The 22,191-nt window shown below is 34.6% G+C and overlaps 1 protein-coding gene across 2 annotated transcripts in view; it reads right to left on the bottom strand.

The window, feature by feature from the left end:
* The window catches only part of VWC2L (von Willebrand factor C domain containing 2 like), a 156,140-nt gene that overhangs the window by 119,206 nt on the left and 14,743 nt on the right, over positions 1-22,191 (bottom strand). For both annotated transcript variants that reach the window (XM_036087401.2, XM_036087400.2), the window contains exon 3: positions 10,828-10,957. In XM_036087401.2, the coding sequence (XP_035943294.1) occupies positions 10,828-10,957 (130 nt within the window). The remainder of the gene's footprint in view (positions 1-10,827; positions 10,958-22,191) is intronic.

The raw sequence follows: 22,191 nt of genomic DNA, 5'->3' as shown, positions 1-22,191 counted from the left end.
ATGAAATGGAAGACTAATACTTTTCAAAAGTAACTAAGTTTAAAATAACTCAAAGAATCAAATTTCCTATTTAATTTTAGCTCTTCCAAAGGCACAATATGGGGGTTTATTTATTTATTCAAAAACATGTATGTATGTATACCTACCACATGTTGTAGGTAGTGGGGATACAGCTGCAGATAAAAATTGTTGCCTGTGTGGAGTTGATGCTTGTGTGAGGAGGTGGGGACAAGCAAATAATAAGTAAGATATATACTATGCAGATGATGATAGGTGTGATGGAGAATGAAAAAGCAGGGAACAGGAGTGGAAAGGGGTGGTTTGGTTGTTACCTTATAGCTCCCAGAACCATATGGGGAAGAGAGTCTGGGGGGATGAGCAACCCAGAGTTCTGGGTCTCTTCACTAATGACAAGGGATGTAGAAAGACCAGGAGGCTTGGTCTTTTCTGCAAGAAAGGGAATCTGGGAATCTGTGCCGCAGGGATAAGTCTGTCAGAGACTCTTGCTCCAGGCCTCTGAAACTTCTGAGAAAGAGAGTCCAACCTTCCCAGAGGCCCTCCAGGTTCATCCTGCCCAAGTGCTTCTGAAGACATTCAAATTCAAAGGTCAAGGGATACTATTTAAATTACAACCTTGTTTTATTTTATCTGACTGTGCAACATTGACACTAATTAGTGAGGGGGAAAGTGGTGTGGGTGTTGGGACACAGCTCCCTCTGGGCCTCTCTGACAATCCTGAGCTTCTACCTGCCAATGTGGACATGAGAGGAAGAAGGACAACTTCGTAATGTGTCTATATCAGAGAGGAGGCTTGGAGGAAGCAAGATTCTGTACCTTAATTTGTGCCTTTATGGTCAGCAGTGACCCATTGGTCTCTCTGGATGCCTCTCAGAGCTATGTGGATGGGTGGGTTGTATGAGGAAGAGCTCGGGGGTCATTGTGGACTGCTGGACTCCACACCCTTGAGATGAGCAGCTGTACTGTACCCTCAATGAAGCCGTCCCATGGCTAATGACTTAAGCCTTCCTTAGAGAGATAAGATTATTTCTAGGAGTTCATGAATCTTGGCAAGACTAAATGCTTTGGCTTCCCAGCCAGACCCTAACCCCACTTAATTACTCCTAGAATCAAATCCAGCTCCCATGGAACCCATCAGTGATCCCAATTGCCCTTTTACCATCATCCCTGGTTCATAGAAGTATCTTAATTAGAGATTACTATATACATTCCTAGAAGTCAGCAATATTCTATAGAAAAGTAACTGAAGAGAGGCTCAAGAATAAGAGAGAAGGTGGGGTTAAGAATAGAAATGCACAGTCAGTTCTGGAAGATATATTCAACATTCTGCCAGTGTTTTTTGAGCCAGATTATCTTTTAGGTTATACGAATGTTTAGGAACAAGACATTCAGTACGTGTGTGTTCATTACCCTTCCTCCAGTCTCTCATGCACCCCGTGGGATGGTGTGCTGAACCGTATTCATGACACTTGCGAAGGAGTGCATGCGACTCTGTTCTCAAGGGAGCAAGTGTGTGCTTTGTGGGATGACCGGACTCATTCCAAATATTTATGTAGGGAAAAAATAGTCTCTAAGCATTTCCTATATGATGAGGAAGAAACACAGAGAAAAAGTTCATGTTTCTGAATGAGTTGGCCTTCCTTCTTTCATTTTCTGAAGGGCCGGGTATCCCTGATAATTAAAGAAAAGATGTCATTAGCAGGAAATAAATGTGGCATTAATTTTCATTGTGTCAACATTGTAAAATAATGTTTTTGAAATCTAATTTGCTGATGAATTAAGAGGGAATCCTGTTGGTTTAAGACAATGTAAATATAAATATTTCCCTTCATATTTTGGAGGAATCTTTATGAAAGCAATAGGAAATTATTGTTTGTGGCTCATTAAAGTAGCTACTTATAATTACTATGTTTTGACATCTACTTTATACCAATATGATAATTCTGACCTTCAGTTAAGGAGTCAATGAAATGCAGACTTTAAAACTGCCTTTCATAGGCTGTTCTTTCATCATGAACTATTTCAGGGGCTCTGTAGCAAATGGATATGTGCCATTGCCAGAAAATTTTTCACCTTCCGTGTGTTTGTTTTATGTATGTTTCACCTGTTACTAATTGTCTACCTAAGAGGAAGTGAGAAAATATCAAATTAAGGTGAAAGACTTGCATCCAACTTTCAGACTTAAAAGGCTGATTTTGGGAAATAGCTTCATGCAAATGTAAATGGAATATTTTAGCAATTGCCCTAATAATTAAGTGAATATTTTGCATTGCCCTAATAGGTGCATAAAATGGGTGATGAGATTTTCTAAACACTTTATAAAGAATCTCATAGTTGTAGGAGTTGAAAGTCAAATGGTAGAATTATTAGTTAATTAATTGATGGAGTACAAATTTATAACAAGGAATCATAGTGCCATTTCAAATAAGTGACACATCAATTATTATTAAATTATAAAAACAGTGAGAAAGGATTGTGCATGATCTTTTTAAAGAATTTGTCTATTTTCTGTTTTAAACTGTAATTGTAAATCACAAGGATGATGCATGTTTGTTATAGGAGATGTAAAAACAAAAACAATGTAGGTTAGCAAAGGGAAGAAAGAAATCCTCTATTATCCTACTCGATGGATTTAAGTACCATTAACATTTTGAAGTATCTCTTCCTGTCTTTTTCTATATGTATGATATATTTTCTTTTTAACAAAAATAGAGTCATATTTGCATTGGCTTCTGGACCGTAGTTTAATTTAATAATATACTTTGAACATGTGCTTTGTGTCTATGGGGAATGTCCTTAATTTTTTCCTATAATATTATTTTGTAATACTTCCTTAGTAGTCAGTCTATGTAGATATACTGTGGTTTTTTAAACAACCACATTATTGTTAAATATTTAGGTTTCAGGTTTTCCATATTATGCTATTATAAATGACTGTGTAATATCTCATTATATACATCTTTATATGCTTATCTGATTATTTCTTTTTATCACTTTCTAAATGTGACATTGATCGATCAAAGTCCTGAACACTTCCGTTGCCCTTCAGTGAGGATGTATCGTTTACACTCTTACCAGTAAGGCACGAGAATGCCTGTTGCATTTTACGTTCCCCAAACTGGACATTATCTTCTTTGTTACTTAATTTGCATTTAAATCTTTCCTGTTACAGATTTTTGTTTGTTTGTTTTTATGTTTAGGAAGACCATTCCTATCCTGAGAATAAGTTAATGTTTACAGTATTCTAAAAATTCCTTAATGATATCTTTTTTTTTTATATTTCAATCTTTAATCCAACTGAAACTTTTCTATAATGGGTGAGACAGGAATGTAATTTCACTTAAAAAAATGATTAACCTTTATAATATATTTTTAGAATAATACATTCTTTCTCCAGATACTTGGATGGCACCTTAATTGTATACTAAATTGTGGGCTAATTTCTAATTTTCTAATCTATTTATGTTTATTTTTATTCCATTATTATACTGTTTAAAATTATTATATCTTTATACATTAGTTTAATATATCTGGTAGATTGAATTGCCCAACCTTACCAAGTACATTCTTTTTCATGTACTTAAATTTTCCAAGCTTTGTCAACTTACAAAAAAAATTACGTCATATAAAAAATTTGATAAGATTTCCATTTAATTTATCATTAGAGAAATAGCAACCTAACAAATTTGAGTTTTCACATTTAGAAATTTGGTATATTTCCTTATGATTTTTTGAATAGTTCTTAGTAAGTTTTTGTGATTTTTAAACTATATGCATATATATCCTGCAAATACTAATATTAATGTTTTTTCTTTAAAAACTAGCCTATAATCTGTTGATGCTAAATACATTTATTTTCACAATTTTGAACCATGTGAAATTAAAGCTTAAAAATGTATTACGAGATGAAAAAAATAAAGGTAAATGGAAGCTAATTAAATTGCAATCCAATACAGATATCTCAATGCATATTTAAAGGAAGAAGTAAGTTCTTTTTTTAATTGTCAACTAATAACATGTTAAAAGAACATTTAAATCTGTAGTTATTTTTACGAATTTTCTAATCATTTTTTATTATCGTAAAACTTGAAATACAACATAGGAAATGAACAACACTGCTTGCTCATTTGCCATTTCAAATAACTATAAATAGAAATAGAATTTCTGAGTAAAAGTTACATATACTATAATTTTGATACATATTGTCAAGTTCCCTTCCATGGGGATGTGCCAATTTATACACCCACCACCAACAGGAGAGTTTGCCTGTTTCACCACAGTATCAAGAATAAAGTAGGTCATTAAATTTTAGGATTTGTGCCAATGTGTAAGTAAAAAAAAAAAAGCCATAAAATTTTCATTTGCATTTTTTTTCTAAAATTTGGACAATTTTTCATATGTTTTAGAAACTTTTTTATTTCATTGTTTTTTTTTGTGGAATGACTTTTGAAATTCTTTGCCCATTTTTAAAATAGAATTGTTGGTCTATTTCCTATCAATTTCTAAGAGATCTTTATGTATGAGTGAGATTAACCCTTTAGGATATAAGATGATAATTTATAATTAAGATTTTTAATTTTTTTTACAGTGGTGTTTTGTTTTTGTTTTGCCAGGTGGAGATTTTTGTTTGTTTTTAAAATTCAGCCACTTCAAGATTACAAATCAAATCATCCAGGTTCTCTTCTTGTACTGTTTTGGAAAATAAGTTTATATATAAATCTTTGTTGCACTGAAAAATTTCCTGAGTTTCAGATAAGGTAGAAGTTTAAAATTATTTCTTTCAGACAACTATCCAGTTGTTCTAACACCATTCCTTTACAAATTACCTTTTTCCCATTGATTTGAAATAGTACTTTATCTGTCATATACCAAATTTTCATGCGTTGCTAGGTCAATGAACTCTATTACATTTCATTGATATTTCAGCATCATATACCAGTGCCACAATTTTATTTTAGTGATACATATATTTCTTGTGTGTGTGTGTGTGTGTGTGTGTATGTGTGTAGAGAGAGAGACCTGTATATTTGTTTTGTACCCTGTTATCTTACTAAATTGTCCTTATAGTAGTTTTCAGTCTATTTTCTTGGGTTTTTCAAGTATACAATCATATCACATGATTCTTTTCTAATATATTAGCTAGTTCATATCTACTCTCTATCTGAAACTTTAAATAATAGTGGGCATCCTTGTCTTTTTCCTAACTTTATTGAGAATGCCTTTACTGTTTACCTATTAAACAAAATTCTGTCTTTTTGGACTGAGGTAGATATATTTTATCATGCAAAAATTATCCACTTGGTCTAATTTTATCAAGAATTTTTGTTAATAGCTTTCGCTGATTTGTGTCTAATATCTTTATATATGGAAATAATATCTTTCTCTCCAGTTTGGAAATAGAATAAATTATATTAATGTATTTCCTAATAGTGAACTCTTTTTGTAAACTCCACTTGGTCAGGATGCTTAATTATTTTAATCCTCTTCTAGATTCTTTTTGCTAACATAAATGTGCAGTACCATTCCCACAGTCTCTGAAAATGCAATTTTTTCCCATGAATTTGATACCAAAACTCAGCTGGTATTAAAACCTGATTTGAGATTGTGTGAGACTCTGTATTTATTTAGTCTTAGTATGATTATTATATTTCTTGTTGTAGAAACGTCCACGTGATTGAAGAATGCTGACCTAGACCCACTGGCCATGTAATATACTATACAATATATGAACTCCATTCTCTTTGTAAAATCCACAACCCAAGGGTTTTAGATTGAGGATTTTGTATCTTATTAGTTCCCTATTACTAATTATAAGTTGCCCTCCACTTATTATTTTCTTAATTTGAATTCTTTAGTTTGTATCAGTGTGATACTCCAGAAAAAAGAAAATTCTGTAAGAGTTTAATTAACATTAGAATTCTTTTATTTAAAGGTTTGATACAACCTTTTAAATTATGAAAATAAAATAGTTTTTTTGAAAATTCATTCAGTAAAGAGGCTTATGAAATAAAACATCAAAGTTTTTTGCTTCTACCTTTGCACTTTTATTCTTAGTTACTCTTCAGATCATTGGATCACTATTAAAAATTTGGCATGTGTTCTTCCAGAACTTTCCTTATGCCTCATACAAAAACAACAAGGGAGGGTTTAAAAAATTTTTTTAAAAGTCTGATTTATTAAGCTGAATAGCTTTTTATATTTTTTGAACATTTGTATTTTGTGAGCTGTTTGTATACTTTTCTGTTGTTTTTATTATCATCAGTCTGTAAAGGTTTAATGTTTTAAAGAGATTAGTTTTTGTCTTTCCCCCTTTACCTTCTCACTTTTCCCTAAAAGCAACCATTGAATCATTACTAATGTTCTATTGTGTATCTACTTAGCTCTTTTCCTATATACATACAAATTTTAATATCTACTTAAAATTGTATATTAATTAAAATGTTTTAAATGTATATCACTTAAAATGTATGTATTATATATAAAATACATTGTATATTATGCATAATATATAGTCTACTATACATTCCCTGCTTATTTTATATAGCAATAAAAAAAATGCCAGTAGGGTCTTTTTAAAGGCTGCAATATATTTCATTTGTCCATTGAAGGACTATTAGGTTTTCTCCCACCGTCTTGCTCTTAAAATGTAGTAAAAATGCAGTACATGAATGTGGGGAAAAGTACAAGAGGAGGGATTTCTGACTTCAAGTTTCATGAAACTTTTGATGGAAAGTACCCTCTTAAAAGTTGTTTCTACTTTTCTCACCCCTTTTTAAAATACCTTTGCAGATTTGGGGTATTATGAATTCCAAGTTATGATCAATACAATATTGGTATCTCATTTTTACAATTTTTATGTCCCTGGTCCTTGTGAGGTTGAGCATGTTTTCATATACATGTTAGACGTTTGGTTTTCTTCTGTGAGTTTCCTTTCTGTATTCTTTGCCCATTTCCTTCCCTATAGAGTTGATTTTCTCTCATTTATTTCAAGGAGCTCATTGTATATTAGAGATCTTAACAATTACATGTGTCACACGTTTGCTCCCAGGCACCTCTAAAGTCTCTCTCACCTTTGTGTACTGCCCATCCCCTCCATTGTCTTCTTCCTTTCCATTTTCTCTTTTGCCTAGTCAATTTCCTGCCTTATTTGTATCAGTACTAAACTAGAACGGAATAAGGGAAAAGGAATTAAATATTTGAATAGGGCCTTCATTTTAGCTAAAAAGGATATGGAACCTTCTCACTTAGTGTGTATGGAGGATTTTGTGGGTGCTTCCTGTCTATTCCAATTTTTCACAAAGTGACTTCCTTCAGAACCATTAATAATGCCTAACTATATATCCCAGTGAAAACAGGGAACTCACTGACATACTGGCTGATCAAATGTAAAAAATACAGCTAGTCATTTGGATGTTCTAATGAACAAATATTTTATCAATAAAATATATTTTCATTTACCAAATATTTGAAATATTTATATGATGCTCCAAACTAGAATTTTTTTAAAGCAAATGCTGTGCTACTTTACTTTTTTATACTATAAAGACAGAAAACCATAAAGAATCTTCATTAATTCACTTAGAAAGGACTCAGGCTGAAAGATAGGTCAAAGTAACACAATCTTGGGGAAAGATGGGCAGTTAGGAAATGTCATATTTTTCAGGAAGGCATTTGGATTGCTAGCTCTTGCAGAGATATAGAGGAGGGAGAAGCAAAGGCTTAATCATATTTTAAAAAACAATAAATTCCTTTGTCAATTCCCTCCAGTCCTCGCCAAATAAAAAAGTACCTTCCTCTTTCTCCTCTTATTTGTTCTGTGCCCAATCATTCACATTGTCCCTGAATGTTTCTTGTTTTGTTTGCTCTTAAGTAATCTGAAAATGAAGATTTTTATATTAGCTGAATATTGAGTTTTAAGGTCAGGTGTGGTAAATTCTATCATTTTAAACTTTTGTTTTATATCTTTATAGCCTCTTGCTCTTGGCAAGTTATAATTCAGGAAGGCAGAGAAATTGATGTTAGTATGCAAAAGCAAAGTATTTGGCAGCCAAGATAATCAGCATTTATGCAAACTAAAAATGTTCAACATTTATGAAGATTTAAGAAATGTAGAAAATGTTATAGGGCTGTTTACAAATTAAGATTTATTGCCTGCACCTTGAATCCATAGGGTACATTTTTATCTTTTTTTTTTAATCTAAGAAATTAGTGGCACACTTTAAGAGTTTACACTCTAATAGGCAAATTAATCTTGTCGTATAGAATGAAAAAGGCTTACCATGTGTTGGAAATTTAAGAAATTGTTCCAATTGTATTCTGTCATAATAAACATCTACCCCTTTCCTCCCCCCATCTCTGCTTTTCCACACATGGGTCATCTGTTTCTGTTTTCTGGGCTAAGCTTACAATGAGAGCAAGCAAGATGGGGCTCCGTCTGTTCTCTCAGTAAAAGTACCAGTATCATTGGTGGTCATAAGGATTCTTCAGTGATCCTTAATATACTTTTCTTTGACAATGATTATATTTCAATTTTGGGGGACAAGTGACTAATTAGTGTCATATAAAAAAAGATAATACGTCATAATGCTACAATCAGAGTTTGTCTTTCTAGTAAGTCCAATTCAGGTTCATTTCCCTTATTAAAAAAAGAAAAAAAGCTTGCTTGGAAATGGCAAAAAGGAACAGAAACTATAGTGTGTCATGAACAAAATTCTGGAAAACTTAACTAATCTTGTTCTCTTAACATGTTTTTCAGGAATATAATGAGTGACTAATCAAATAATTGAACAATTAAAGTCCATTTATTATATGATGTTTTTATACAAAGAGAGTTTCATTTGAAGATAAATTTCTACTCTAGCACATGGAGAGAAGTTGAATAATCTTGGGTGACATCAAATTAAAGGTGATTAGTTGTAGTGGATGATGTGACATTTGATGTAGACATTAACTCTGGATATATTATAGGCTTTGGTGTGGGGTCGCTAGGAGGATGTGGTGGTGTATGTGTAAACCCTGTGTTTTAAATATAGGGTCTAGTATGCTTTCAATCTGTGGGTATTCTAAGTATACCCAGATGAGAGTTCTTAACTATAAGCATAATTTTGTTTACCATAAATGTGAAACAAAGCCAACCAGGGACACCTAGGGAAGAGAGGATCCTCAAGGACCTGTTTAGACAGTTGCTTCTAGAAAAAAAACAGTCTTCAGTCAAAGACTTGTCAATCCTATTTTTAAAGATTGATTAGGTAGCTGATTTTTTCCTCCTTCTGTCCTTGGAGAAAATGAAAAATAACAGGTCCTCTTCCACTTTAGACTAAACATTCATATAATTTATGACAGTTAGGTCTCCCTTGAGCTTTCTCTTCTCCAGGACAAATTATGCTAACTCCTTGAATCTGTCCTCATAGGTCCTATTTTTCAACCATTAAATCATCTTATTGTTCTTCCCTGGATCTTTTCCAGTTTCTTCAAAATCCTCTAAAAAGTATAAAGTCTTAAATTATATATCTTTACATATATTAGATAGGTTAGGACTTCAGGATGATATTTATTTCCACCTTCTAAGTCAGAAAAGATGCTCACTATGACACAGGTCAGTTGGATGAGAGGAATAAGAATAAAGAGAGAAGGCAAGTGAGCAGTTGAATATTCAACTCAGTGGATTCATATGATCAGAAATAGTAAAACTGTGTCTGCAAAAATGTCATGTGTTCTTCCTAAGTCCTTTGGAAGACACTAAAACACAAAAATTATTATAAAAACAACCAGAACTGCTTTTGTTTTTTCTTTAAACAGATACCTCTTTTTCCTAATTATAATTCTATAAAGAAAAAGATTAGCAGGTGAATTAACGTAATGGCAAGTTCAGGACAAAAAAAAAGAGGTGGGTGATAGAGGAAGATGAGCACTTGCTAACTCAAGGAAGGGCACAGGTATTCAGCATTAGACTGACCTCAGCTTAATTAAGAGCTACAACCACTTTTTCAAGCAGGTATTAATGACAGGAGGGGGCATTTGTGGATTGTTATCTAGCATAGCATTATTTTTTTGGTAGTACATGACTAGTAGGAAGAACATGATACTAGCTTTGCTGATATGCTGTCCTGGGTCTATGGCATTGGATTGTCTTCTCTGTGGCATCACCTTGATTTTGAGTGACCAGCATGATCAGCGTACTGTAGGCGTTTCAACGTCTCTGTTCCTTAGGGCCAAAAAAGAACCCATAATCTTATAAACTAAGTTCTCATCTGTCTAATTACTATGAGAGTAAGATTCCAGTGTAATAAAAACCTAGAATAAAAGCCCTAAATCTTCTAGTCTTTCTTACTTCAACTTAAGTGCATTAATGATTGAATTCTGTATTTCTTTAATAATTTAACTTTAAATCTAAAGTTTTCTCTAAGCCCAAAGCAAAATACCTGGCACTTACCCTACTCTCTCTCCTGGGTTATGCACCATGAAATGGGGTGAACTGCTTCATAGCCTCCCCAAGAGAGAAATTAAGTCATTACAAAAAGGTGGTTCTGTGTTCTTTCCAATATCCTCCCTATAAATCAACAGTAAATAATAGGGATCACAACAAAGTCAGCTTATAAGAGATTTAATTCCCCAGATGGAAAGCTTCATGATGCACCCATTGCTGGTTTATTTTCACGTTAAGGTGGGATAAAAATATAAATTTGCCATGCCCATATTGAAGAACCCCAGGCAGATCTTAGAGGGCTCTTGCATCGAATGGTGGGCAGTGGTGAAATATTTGCAGTTCGCACTAACCCCTCTTGGAAAGCTAATGCAGTATGGTCTTACCATTTTTGCAGACAGGACAACATTGTTCTGGTTCATAGACTGGGTTGACACACTCAGGAACTGCGCAGTCTGCTACAACACAGTGAACTTCATTGCTGGGCTCACAGCGACACCATTCACATGGAGAGGGCTAGGAACAAATCTAAAATTAGCCCCTTTTCTCCTATAACTTAATGCTTTGCACATTCATATGCTGTCAGAAGATAAAACATCAGTGTTTATATTGGCTTTACTGTATTAACTCCATTTACCATGTGTATGATTCATTCTTCCCCAATGGAAAGCAACCTGGAAATCCAAGCCACAGTGGGTCGCGTGTGCCACTCAGGTTGCCGTAAGCAATTGGAGCACACTGGGATGACTCTTCCTATGACTTATATTCCTACTTTCCAAAGAAATGTTTGGACAACTAGTATGTCACCTCCTGGTTTGGTTTCCAGATGTACTGATTGCTCTGCCTTCCTCTGGTAAACAGGAATGATACTGGACCATGCGAAATAAGTTTTTGCCATTTGTCACTTTTTTTTTCCCCAAGAAAGACAAAGATTACTGAGAAAAAAGAAAATGGTAAATGGACATCCTTACCCTTTGTAGGAACTCTTTTCCAAGCTAACCTAGACTCTAAATGGCTTTTTTTCCAATATGAATTTTAGAAGAGATTGCCTTTGGGATCCAAACACCCAGGTACTGCCTCTTGAAAGATTTAGTGAATAACTTTCATCTTGCCTGCTTGCTGTTATGAATGAACTGAAATGATTGACTTAAAAAGCCACTATTTAAGAGTCAAAGACTCTAAAAATGGAATTGAAAAGTGATTAATTTAGAGGGGGAAAAAAAGGGCAGAAAACAATTTTTGGCTCAACAGTACTTACCAGCCATGAGTGAGTTTGAGATTTTCTGTTTCTTTTCTAGAAACTGCCTAATACCACAAATCATTTCAAGCAGTGACCACTCTGTGACTTTCTCAAGTTCTAGCTCTCCTTTCTCATGAAACAGAGGCTTGGAATTCTGGAATAGAAAGTTGGAGGTCTTGGAAGTTACACAGGTCTATATTTCTCAAATCATGCCATTTGTTCTGAGAAAATTCTGCCTCTTGTCCTGTGCCACAGGGCTCTATTTCCTCTCTTGCAAACTGTGTTAATTAAAGCTCTCTGCTTTTGTCTCAGTGGCTAATGTCCATGTCAGCTCTTATTTCTTCTTGAACCTGACTATTTGGATAATATCAATGCTTCTTGACTCAGGTAGTCCGTGGGGGTGAACATCTTTCAGTGAATTATTTTCAAATTAATTTTACCTTTGCCTTCTGCTTAAAGAATGATAGTCTGGCTTTCAATTATTTTACTTTCAAATTTAGTGGGAATAAGAGAATTAGACATAAAATCTGTCAGAAAGTATTGCTATTTCTTAACATGGTCAATAAATTCATTGAAGGGTACAGTTAAGCTCTTTACTGTGTGGTAAAATGGGTTAAGTATCTCAACGGAATCTGTTGGATCATCTTAAGGGCTGGGATTTTCCTGAAGCTACTCTACTGAATAATCTCAGTAAACTAAGGAAAAGATTTGATACTACAGCTCATTATTTGTTGGAGAAAATGTGAGAAATACTGTGAGAAAGGAAAATTCTTGCTGCTCTCCTGTTCCTTATTTTTCAAACCCCATTGTGTTATCTTAAATCTCCAAGCAAAATGATCCGAAGATGTCCCCCTTTCCTAGATTAATTGCAAAGAAGTATTTTTGCATGGCCTTCTGAAGTACAGCAAGGACTTGGCCTGCATTTATTGCTAATATGAGAGAAAGTAGGAACCACTAATCTCACTTCCACACCCTGCCCTCCCACAGCTGTGACTCTTTGTTCTTGCTGGTTCCTTTCTTGCTGAAGGAGGGGCTGATCTGTACAACTCTAGTGGACTGATTCTGGCGTTAAAAATCCCCAAGAGCCCCTAAATTTTCCAATGCAAAATGTTTACCTCAAAGTAACTGTGGCCTTTGAGAAAGATTTATTGGACTATTAGAGTCCCAACTGATAAAGACACCATTCTGATTCAAACAATATTTTTTGACATGATTAACTACTGGATATCATGTCAAACAATTTACCTATATCAACTTATTTCTCATAATAACGCTATGAAGGAAGATTTGTTATTATCTCCATCCCACAGATGAGGACATAGGCTGAGAGAGGGTCAATAACTTCCCCACTCCTGCAGGTTAAGATAGAGGCAGGATTTGAACCCAGGCAGCAGACCTGCTATACCATACTGCCAGTGAGAGCAAGAATCACTATTCTGGGTACTCCCATTGGAATAGTTCATTTTCCAGTGCTTTCTACCCTTCTCCATGCACACCAGATCCAGAGGAATAGCCATTAGGAACTGAATAATTGATTTATGGAAGATATGTACTTCTGCTAAGAAAGAGAATTTCACTAGGGTATTTAGTGCATAAAGAGATTATCATGGAGCCATAGAGCTTTTTAACCTTCTGCAAATGTAAATTGGTAAGAAAACTATAGTAGGTTGAAGTTACGTCGCCACGAGGCTCACGTTCTTGGGAGCGTTGGCATCTTTAGCCTGGTAACTACACTCATGGGTATCTGGGAGAAGCACAAACAGATAATGGTCCAGTAAGGACCCAGGGGCATCTGTGGGAAGCCAGTGGAGACTGGATGTGTGTGCACTGGAATTCTGAGAAGTGTTCTGAGGAAGAGCTAGGACTACAAGCCTTGGTGATAAAAGTACACCTGATCTTTGAAGGGATCTTGCATAATGAGAAACATAAACTCGGAAAGCAAGAATGTCACCCTAGCCGCTGAGTGACATTGTCTTTGAGTCCTCCTCTGACCCTGACTTTATTCATATGCCACACCCTTCCTGGCCCAGAATCTCTTGTCAGAAAGGTGTCATTTCCTCTTTTGTTTTCTTTAAGTTGTTTTGTTTTGTTTTCAAACCTGTTTCAGTCCGTTTCTTCTTATCCTCAATCTCCATGTGTGCTCCTCCCCCATTCTGAACACTCAATCAGATTTAACCCATTGACCTCATTCCAAAGGCCCTTTTTTCCTCTCCAACCTTATCAGGACTTTGCCTTCACGAGTTCATCAGTTCAGACGCCAGTGATTTTTTGCCCACCTTGACTTCCTCTACTGCCCCTGCTTTCTCCTACTCTTCTGCTTCTCCCTCTCCCACTCCCCCTGCTTGTGTTCCCTCTCTCGCTGTGTCTCTCTCTGTCAAATAAGTAAACAAAATCTCCTACACTTCTGAAAAGACATTGCCTAAGCAGCAAGAAGTCCCCGGGAGTGAGCAGTATGCTCCCTTGACATTAAGTTCAGTTTAAAAATCCTTCCCACCGAGACGAACCATGAGAGACTTTGGACTCTGAGAAACAAACTAAGGGTTCTAGAGGGGAGGGGGATGGGGAGATGGGTTAGCCTGGTGATGGGTATTAAAGAGGGCACGTACTGAATGGAGCACTGGGTGTTATATGCAAACAATGAATCACGGAACACTACATCAAAAACTAATGATGCAATGTATGGTGATTAACATAACATAATTAAAAAAAAAAATCCTTCCCACCTTGCAGCCTAAAAGTGAAAGTTTTGGCTCTTTGAATAATCTTTACATCTTAAGACTGAGCTGGTTGCAAATTTCTTTTTATCAGGCTCTTCAATGTATAAACTATAGATTAAATCTGAAACTGTCCCCGTAAAACCGAAGATTAAACAATAAAGCTATCCTTAGAGGAACAGAGAACACTGGAATAAGTACTTGGAAAAAAATTATTCCTGCTCCCCTTTTTTAGAAGAGCATGTGAAATTACAACTAGTACATGACTTTTGTCAGCTAGAGATTTGGTAAGTAAGATGATTAAAAGACACCACCCGAAAATTTTATACAAGAAAAATCTGTTCCTAAGCAATCTCACAGAACACTTCATTTCTGTGAAAGCTTTGGAAAATAAAGTGGCATTCACTATATTTACCTTTACATAAATTTTAATTGAAATTAAGATTAGAGGTCAAATATTGTATTCATGTATGTATTAGATAATCTGAGTATTTTATGTCTGTTAGGACTCTGTACACCTTCTGCTTAGGGGTTTTGAATATCTAATGTGGCACTCTGTTTAAGTAGAAACCATGCATTTTATCTGTAGTTCCTGCTATCACTGAATATATTTGCATGGCAAATTCAAATGCTGTCCCAGCTGCCCCCAAATTTCAAAGGGGTTTCCTACTACATATATATATGTGTGTATATATATATATGTGTGTGTGTGTGTGTGTGTGTGTGTATGTATATATACATATAATTATATAAAATTATTTTATAATAGAGTAGAAGGGGGTTCTTTTTTAAATTCTGGTTTAAGTGACTAAGAATCCCAATTTTTCTCCTTTGTATTAAAATGGAAGTATGGCAATACATATCATTTTTTCAATGGTTAACTTCTGAAGACCTTGAGGCTGAAATCCCATTGCCACTGTCTGTGATTTTTGAGAATTCTTAGAGAATTAGATGGGAGATACCAGAACCCTGGGAACAACAGAATGCTCCATGATTTCTTAAAATGCAGAAAGTAGCCTGAGATCTAGTAACTTAGCTTACTAGAATAACTGAGTAACTCCAGAAAAATTGTCAAATATGCTGTTTGTGAGAATTTGGAAGCAAATGTAGTCATCACTAAGAGTCGACATAGGATTATGAGAACATGTTATTGCAGACTGATTGCAGAGAATTTTTTTTTTTTTTTTAAAGATTTTATTTATTTATTTGAGACAGAGAGAATGAGAGAGAGAGAGAGCACATGAGAGGGGGAGGGTCAGAGGGAGAAGCAGGCTCCCTGCCGAGCAGGGAGCCCGATGTGGGACTCGATCCAGGGACTCCAGGATCATGACCTGAGCCGAAGGCAGTCGCTTAACCAACTGAGCCACCCAGGCGCCCCATGATTGCAGAGAATTTTTAAAATATTTGTGGTAAATGCACATTTATTTTGTACTCTGAATACACTGAGACTTACTTTCCATATCTGATGAAAGCCTGGTTGTTTGGTCTATATAACAATATCTTGTGGCATCATTATTTATGTGGAGGCCGTTCCTGACATTGTTTATAGAGCATCCACAAGGAAATAGTCACAGCCTATCAGATTTGTTACCCAAATTCAAACCTCAAAGTGACAAGGTGCAGAGCAGTGTTCAGTTTACTATTTCAATTCAGTGAAGTTTAAGGTAACAGAATTCTTACAAGCTGAGAAACTCTGAACTTGGAAAATTAGAAAAAAAAATTTCATTTAGTTGGCTTTGTTTGGGTGGCTATAATATCCTGGTTAGAAGAAACTTCTCTGTAGACTTAATACTTGAGTTCTAGTCTCAGATGCTTTATCACTAGGTGTGAATCTTGGGAAAATGAGATCACCTTTCTGTGCTTTAGTTTCTTAATCTATAAAATGGGACAGTATTACCAATCTCACAGAGTTATTGTGAAGCACATAAACTGTGTAAGAAATAATACTATTGTTATCATTCATTTGTATACTTATTGATGGCTTTCTGAAAAAAATTTAAAAAGTATAAAATTGGACTATAGCATAAGACTAGATTTAAAGGAATATTTAGGTTATTTTTCTTGTTCAAAGTGGGATCTGATTACAGAGGTGGTTGCAGTAAAGTTTTATAGGGCTTGGTTTGTTGGGGGCTTGGAGGGAGGATTTGTGTACCAGTAGAATTAATTATGTCAGAAACACACTGAAGAAAATTTGTTATAAGAAGCCTCCAGATAAAGACTAATTATGGATGGTTAAAATGACCATTATAAATCACCCAGGGAAAAGAAAAGAAAAGAAAAGAGAAAAGAAAAGAAACAAACCCATTTTCTTTTTCTGATGTCTCAGCATCTAAATATCAACTCAAATACCCTTTCTCCAGGGAGGTCTTCCCTGAATATCTTTCCATCATATCTCTCTCCCTCACATTGCCCATTCAGAGCTCTCATCAATGCATGAGGTTATTTTACTGGTTTGATTATATGTTTGTTTATTTTTATCTGCCTCCCCTACGGATTATAAGCTTCTTGTAGTATATTGATCATTGCTGTACTCTCAGAACCAAGAAGATATCTTAGCCCATAATAGACACTCAATAAATATTTGTTAACATATGCATAATCATTTATGCATAATCTATGTTTTCTTGTTTGTTAAACCATACCTCTGGGCAGTTACATTTATGTTCATCATGCATGGGGTAAGATTCTGATTCAGTAAGACATTTGTATTTTATTTAAATATTATAAAGGGCACTTTGTGGGGAAAGGTTTCTGATTGAGTCATGAAATAAGTATTTGGGTTCCAAAATTATGACAGTGAACATAAACTCACTCTCTAAAGGCAATTTGAAATTCACTATATCCACTGTGTGGATCACTAGTTAAATCAGTCTTCAAGCACTCCATTGACTAGACTTTCTCGCAATAGATAATTACAGACTTATTGCACTAGCAAATACCATCGTAACTAAATTTAGGGTAAGAATACATGCAGAGGAATTCCTAAAAGGTCTGAGAAAAAGCTAGTCTCATTTTATAATGTGTGTTAAGTTTAATGGTTGCTTCTTAAACAAAATGATTATAGTATATTATGAACTATTTTTCAGGAAAACAATACACAACAATCCTGATTTTAAACAAGCCCATTTTCCTAAGGGATGAGTTAGATTACAAAGTCCAACAAAACACATCCTGAATATTCTGAGGAATAAAGCTTGATTCCTAGAAAGCCTTCCGTGAGCATTGTCGAAACAGAAGCAATGGATGCATGCATGGATGGGATATGTTCTAAGTGCCAAGTTTTAGCACACTAACTACTCTATCAATGGCTTTCCTTCTGACCAAGTGATATTAAGCTTCACATACCATACGGTGCTCCATTCCTTTGGGATAATTTTGGCAAAAATTCTCAAAGAGAATACAGCTCAGATTGTTTTTCTAAAAACTTCCCATTAACAACTATTTAAAATTTGGTCTCTACCAAGGAAAAGATATGCTTTAAGATGCATTCTTCTTTTAGAGATAATTTATGGCATAAATTTTATCACTTTATGGAACAAATCTCATTACTTTCAAACTGTATGAGAAATTTGGAAGACTATTTCAAAGTTGCTGATGCCTGTCAGGAATCTCACTGTTCACTTCATTAAAATATACATTAAATTACAGAGTACAACAGTATTTAACATCCACTGCCAGTCCTGTAGCTAGTAATTTGCATGTGGCAGATGTCACCTACTAATCAATAGAGCCAATGGATTTTAAACAGAATTCACAATCCTCTGAAAGTAACCACCCAGGTGCCTTATGCATCTGGTTTTCTGCCTTCGGCTCAGGTCATGATCCCAGAGTCCTGGGATCGAGTCCCACATAGGCCTTCATGCTCAGTGGGGAGTCTGCTTCTCCCTCTATCCCTCCCCCCTGCTCATGATCTCTCTCTCTTTCAGGCTCTCTCTCTCGAATAAGTAAATAAAATCTTAAAAAAAAAAAAAAACCGGATGTGTAGATTTTTTTTTTAAGTAACAACCTCAGTTTGTCAGCAAATGTGTATGATGTTATCATTTGAGTAATAAGTTAAATAATAGGTGTTCTGGCTTTGTCTGAGAAGTTGGTATTTTGATAATACATTCTGGAATATTATTTCTTGGGTGTTAACCACTTTATGTTTCTTGAAAATAAACATTTTTAGCCAGGTGATTGTAAAGAGTCCACATAGCTTTGCTCATGTAAATATAATAAACTCAGATTCAGAAATAAGATATGTGAATTTAAAAATTATTTATTGGCTCTATTAAATTTGTATTATATATAAGATAAGGTATATAAAGTATGCCAAGATGAACTATATATCTAGCCTGCCCTTAATAAATGCCAATCTAGAAGAGGAGCTAAGATATCTATAGAAATAAATTTTGATTTTGTAAAACAAATGATTTTTTATAAAAATAACTGATGGTATTATTACAATGGAGGACAGAATTATTGGAGTTAATCTATTTTTATTTGTATTTATTCTGAACCTAATGTATAACACAAGGATATTGTAAAGCAGTTGAAATACCCAATCTAAAATTATTAATTATCAGGTACAAAAAAAGTTCACTCAGTCTTGAAATTTACCATTATAATTGCAACACAACAGTGAGATCATATTGATTTTTTTTCTTTAAAAATATTTTTTCCTAGGGGTGCCTGGGTGGCAGTCAGTTAAGCATCCCACTCTTGGTTTTGGCTCAGGTTGTGATCTCAGGGTTGTAGGATTAAGCTCTGCTTCAGGCTTCATGCTCAGCACGGAGTCTGCTTAAGTTTCTCTCTCCCTCTGCCCTTCCCCCTCCTCAAATAAATCTTTAAAAAATATTTTTTCCTAAAAAAACTATTTAAAAATATTTTTTAAGGGCAGGCACCTCTACAATTATATACTGTCTATTCTAATAAAGTGATGTTATATAGAACCAATTTTTTCCTGAATATTTTCAAGGAATTTCATGACAATAAAATGCAGCTTTTTCTGAAATATGAAGAATAGCATATGGAAAAATAAACTATAGATAAGGAGAATGTAAGCAAAAATATCTTTCTTTAGTTGCAGTCACAGATGTATTTTTTTTTTAAATAGGCAAAACATACTTATTAAGGAAATACCAGTATGGATTTAAGAAAAAAAGAAAGGATGCTTTAGTGGTCTCTACAGTCTTCAAAGGAGAACCCAAAGGTATAGATGAAGGATAGAGGATTCACAATGAAGTAAAGATTTTGATAAAGTGTCACACCTATTGTTGCATGAATAGCTTAGGAAAGCAGCAGCCTTTAGTCCTTCACTGATAAGCTGGATTGACTTTGGGCTTTGGTACCAAAAAAAAAGGCCCTTGACAGTGAACAGAATATTTTGTCTAGATCCTCTATATCTCCATGCTAAGGATGCTCTACTTATCACCTATTTATGCAATAAGAAAAAAATGAGCAACTGTATAGCTTCAAAACTTTCCTGTCGACACCAATAAGAACAGATTGTTGATATCAGTTAAAAGCCAGTCATCTTCAGTAGCATTAAAACAGGGCCATGTGTGCATGGGGGAGAATACATCACCGTTAGAATTCTACAACCTGAAAGAATCAGTTCTATTCTATGAGAAACATTGAAAGGAGGTGCCTTGCACGGATGTCACTGGACTCACGGCTCTTCAGGGTGTAGGAGGTGAAAGTTCTAGGCCTGCAACAACCAAATCCATTTGTATTGGGAGTGCCAGTCAGATTGTTAGTTCAGAAGTCTCTCTCTGCCACTGTCTCAGGATTTCTCTGGGCAAAAATTTACTAAAAGTTGAAGTCTTCTCTTCCTTTTCCATTTGCTGGCAACATTGTACTTTTATATGTTATGAAGAGGTAGTAATTAAAAATTAATGTAGTGAAGTATTTTATAAGTGCTAATATTAAAATATGTTAATTTCCAATTTTAAGTCCAAACAGCAATTTCCTTTTGAATTTTATATTTCATTATTTGATGCTTAATTCATAGCTTACCTCATTCCACAAAAATATGTGGAGATGGCTTATGGGCAATAAAATGAAAGTATATTTTAATTAAAAAAATCTTGACCGAGTAATGTCTTGATAAGCCTTTTGACTTTGGTATGTATTTTTTTGATGTAAGGCTTAGCAGAAGCAGTCACAATTTTGAAACTGTGTGTAAAAATGGCTAGTGCTGGGGCTCTTGGGTAGCTCAGTCAGTTGAATGTCTATTGATTTTGGCTCAGGTCATGTTCTCAGGGTGGTGGGATTGTGCCCTGAGTCAGGCTCCACACCCTGATTCTCTCTCTTCTTCTGCCCCTCCCCTGCTCACTCTTTCTCTCTCTCAAAAAATAAAAAATAAGAAAATAGATGGCTAGTGCTATTGCTCAATGCAATTTGGCCATATGACAATGTAGAATGAGCACATTTGGAGCTCAAATCCTGCCATCAAAGACTGTTGTTTTATCTTAAATCGCTTGAACCTGGGTTTTCTCATTTGTAAGGTGGAGGTAATGACAAGATAATATTAATAGGACTCTAATTTTGCCACTGGATTCTTAGGAGACTAAAAGGAAATTATGTAATATATAAACTATGTAGCATTGGTTAAAAGATCCTCATCGTCCGTCATCCTAGGTTTGAACTTGACCAGTGTTTATTTACTTATTTTTTTTATTTCTCTTCATCCATTTTCAATGGCCAAGTATTTCTCAATGGTATATATTGATTATAAATTATTTTTATGAAATTATGGAATGATCATTTCCATTATGAATTATATGAAATATTGAATTTGTAAAGAATATATCTTTTAGAGTTTCAAAAGCAATTTGGGCTGCCTCTCTAAAATGTAGCAATGTACGCACTCATATTATGGTTAGATGAGGATGACATTGGGCAACATTTTTAGATAGCTAATTAGATTCTTTTTTACAGAGATGAAACTTCAATCTTTAATCAAATTCTTGGCCCAAACAGATATTTTACAGGGTAACTTAGCTCACATTTTTTTTTTTGAATCTTGATATAGGTATGTTCTAGCTTTGATGTGAATGTCCTAGAGTCTCATTAACAAAAGGAAGATTCTCTGTGATTGTCCTTTTTCTCCCTAATGAAGCTTTCTAAATCTCAGCAGTCAAAGGTTTGCTATTTTAGTAGGATTTTATTTTTAATGTTGGGGGAAAATTAAAGTTAGGCTGAATACTTTTAACTTTTTTCCCCTGTCATATTTAGGAATGGGAAATAAAACAAATATGCAGTGAAAATAAATGGAGTTCCAGAGACCTGTGGCTGTTCTCTCATAATAAAGAAAAATGACTTAATTTGGTAACCACTGGAAGTTTTTGTGATGACTATGGTATTTCTAAGACTACAAAACTCATTAACAAAATCCATGGTTTGTTGTTGTTGTTGTTTTTAAATTTGTATTTCACTGATGTAAAGATTTAGAAAAAACCTCTAAATTTGCAAAAATATTCCTGGGCAATTCTCACTGCATTCAGAATGCAGCTGTTATTAATTTTTAATGGATAGGACAGTGCCTTAGATTCATACTTCTTTTTTTTTCTTTCTTAGATTCATACCTCTTCATGGCAATGGGAGTTTTTAAAATGAAAGAAATTGAGCCCTGTAAAACGTAATGCAGGGAAAGAATTTTCCTCATCTTAGCATGTATACATTTCCACCAGGAAGATACAGGATTTAATATGAAATATTTCAGTTATAATTGAACACCTATAGAAGAATATAGGGCATGTAGACTCATGAAAATGAAGCCATCTCAACCATATCTTGCAAAACGTCCTTAGTGA

The sequence above is a fragment of the Halichoerus grypus genome, chromosome 4 (genome assembly GCF_964656455.1).
Source record: "Halichoerus grypus chromosome 4, mHalGry1.hap1.1, whole genome shotgun sequence".
In the NCBI taxonomy this organism is placed as follows: Eukaryota; Metazoa; Chordata; class Mammalia; order Carnivora; family Phocidae; genus Halichoerus; species Halichoerus grypus.
This window is presented reverse-complemented; position numbering and strand designations above follow the sequence as displayed.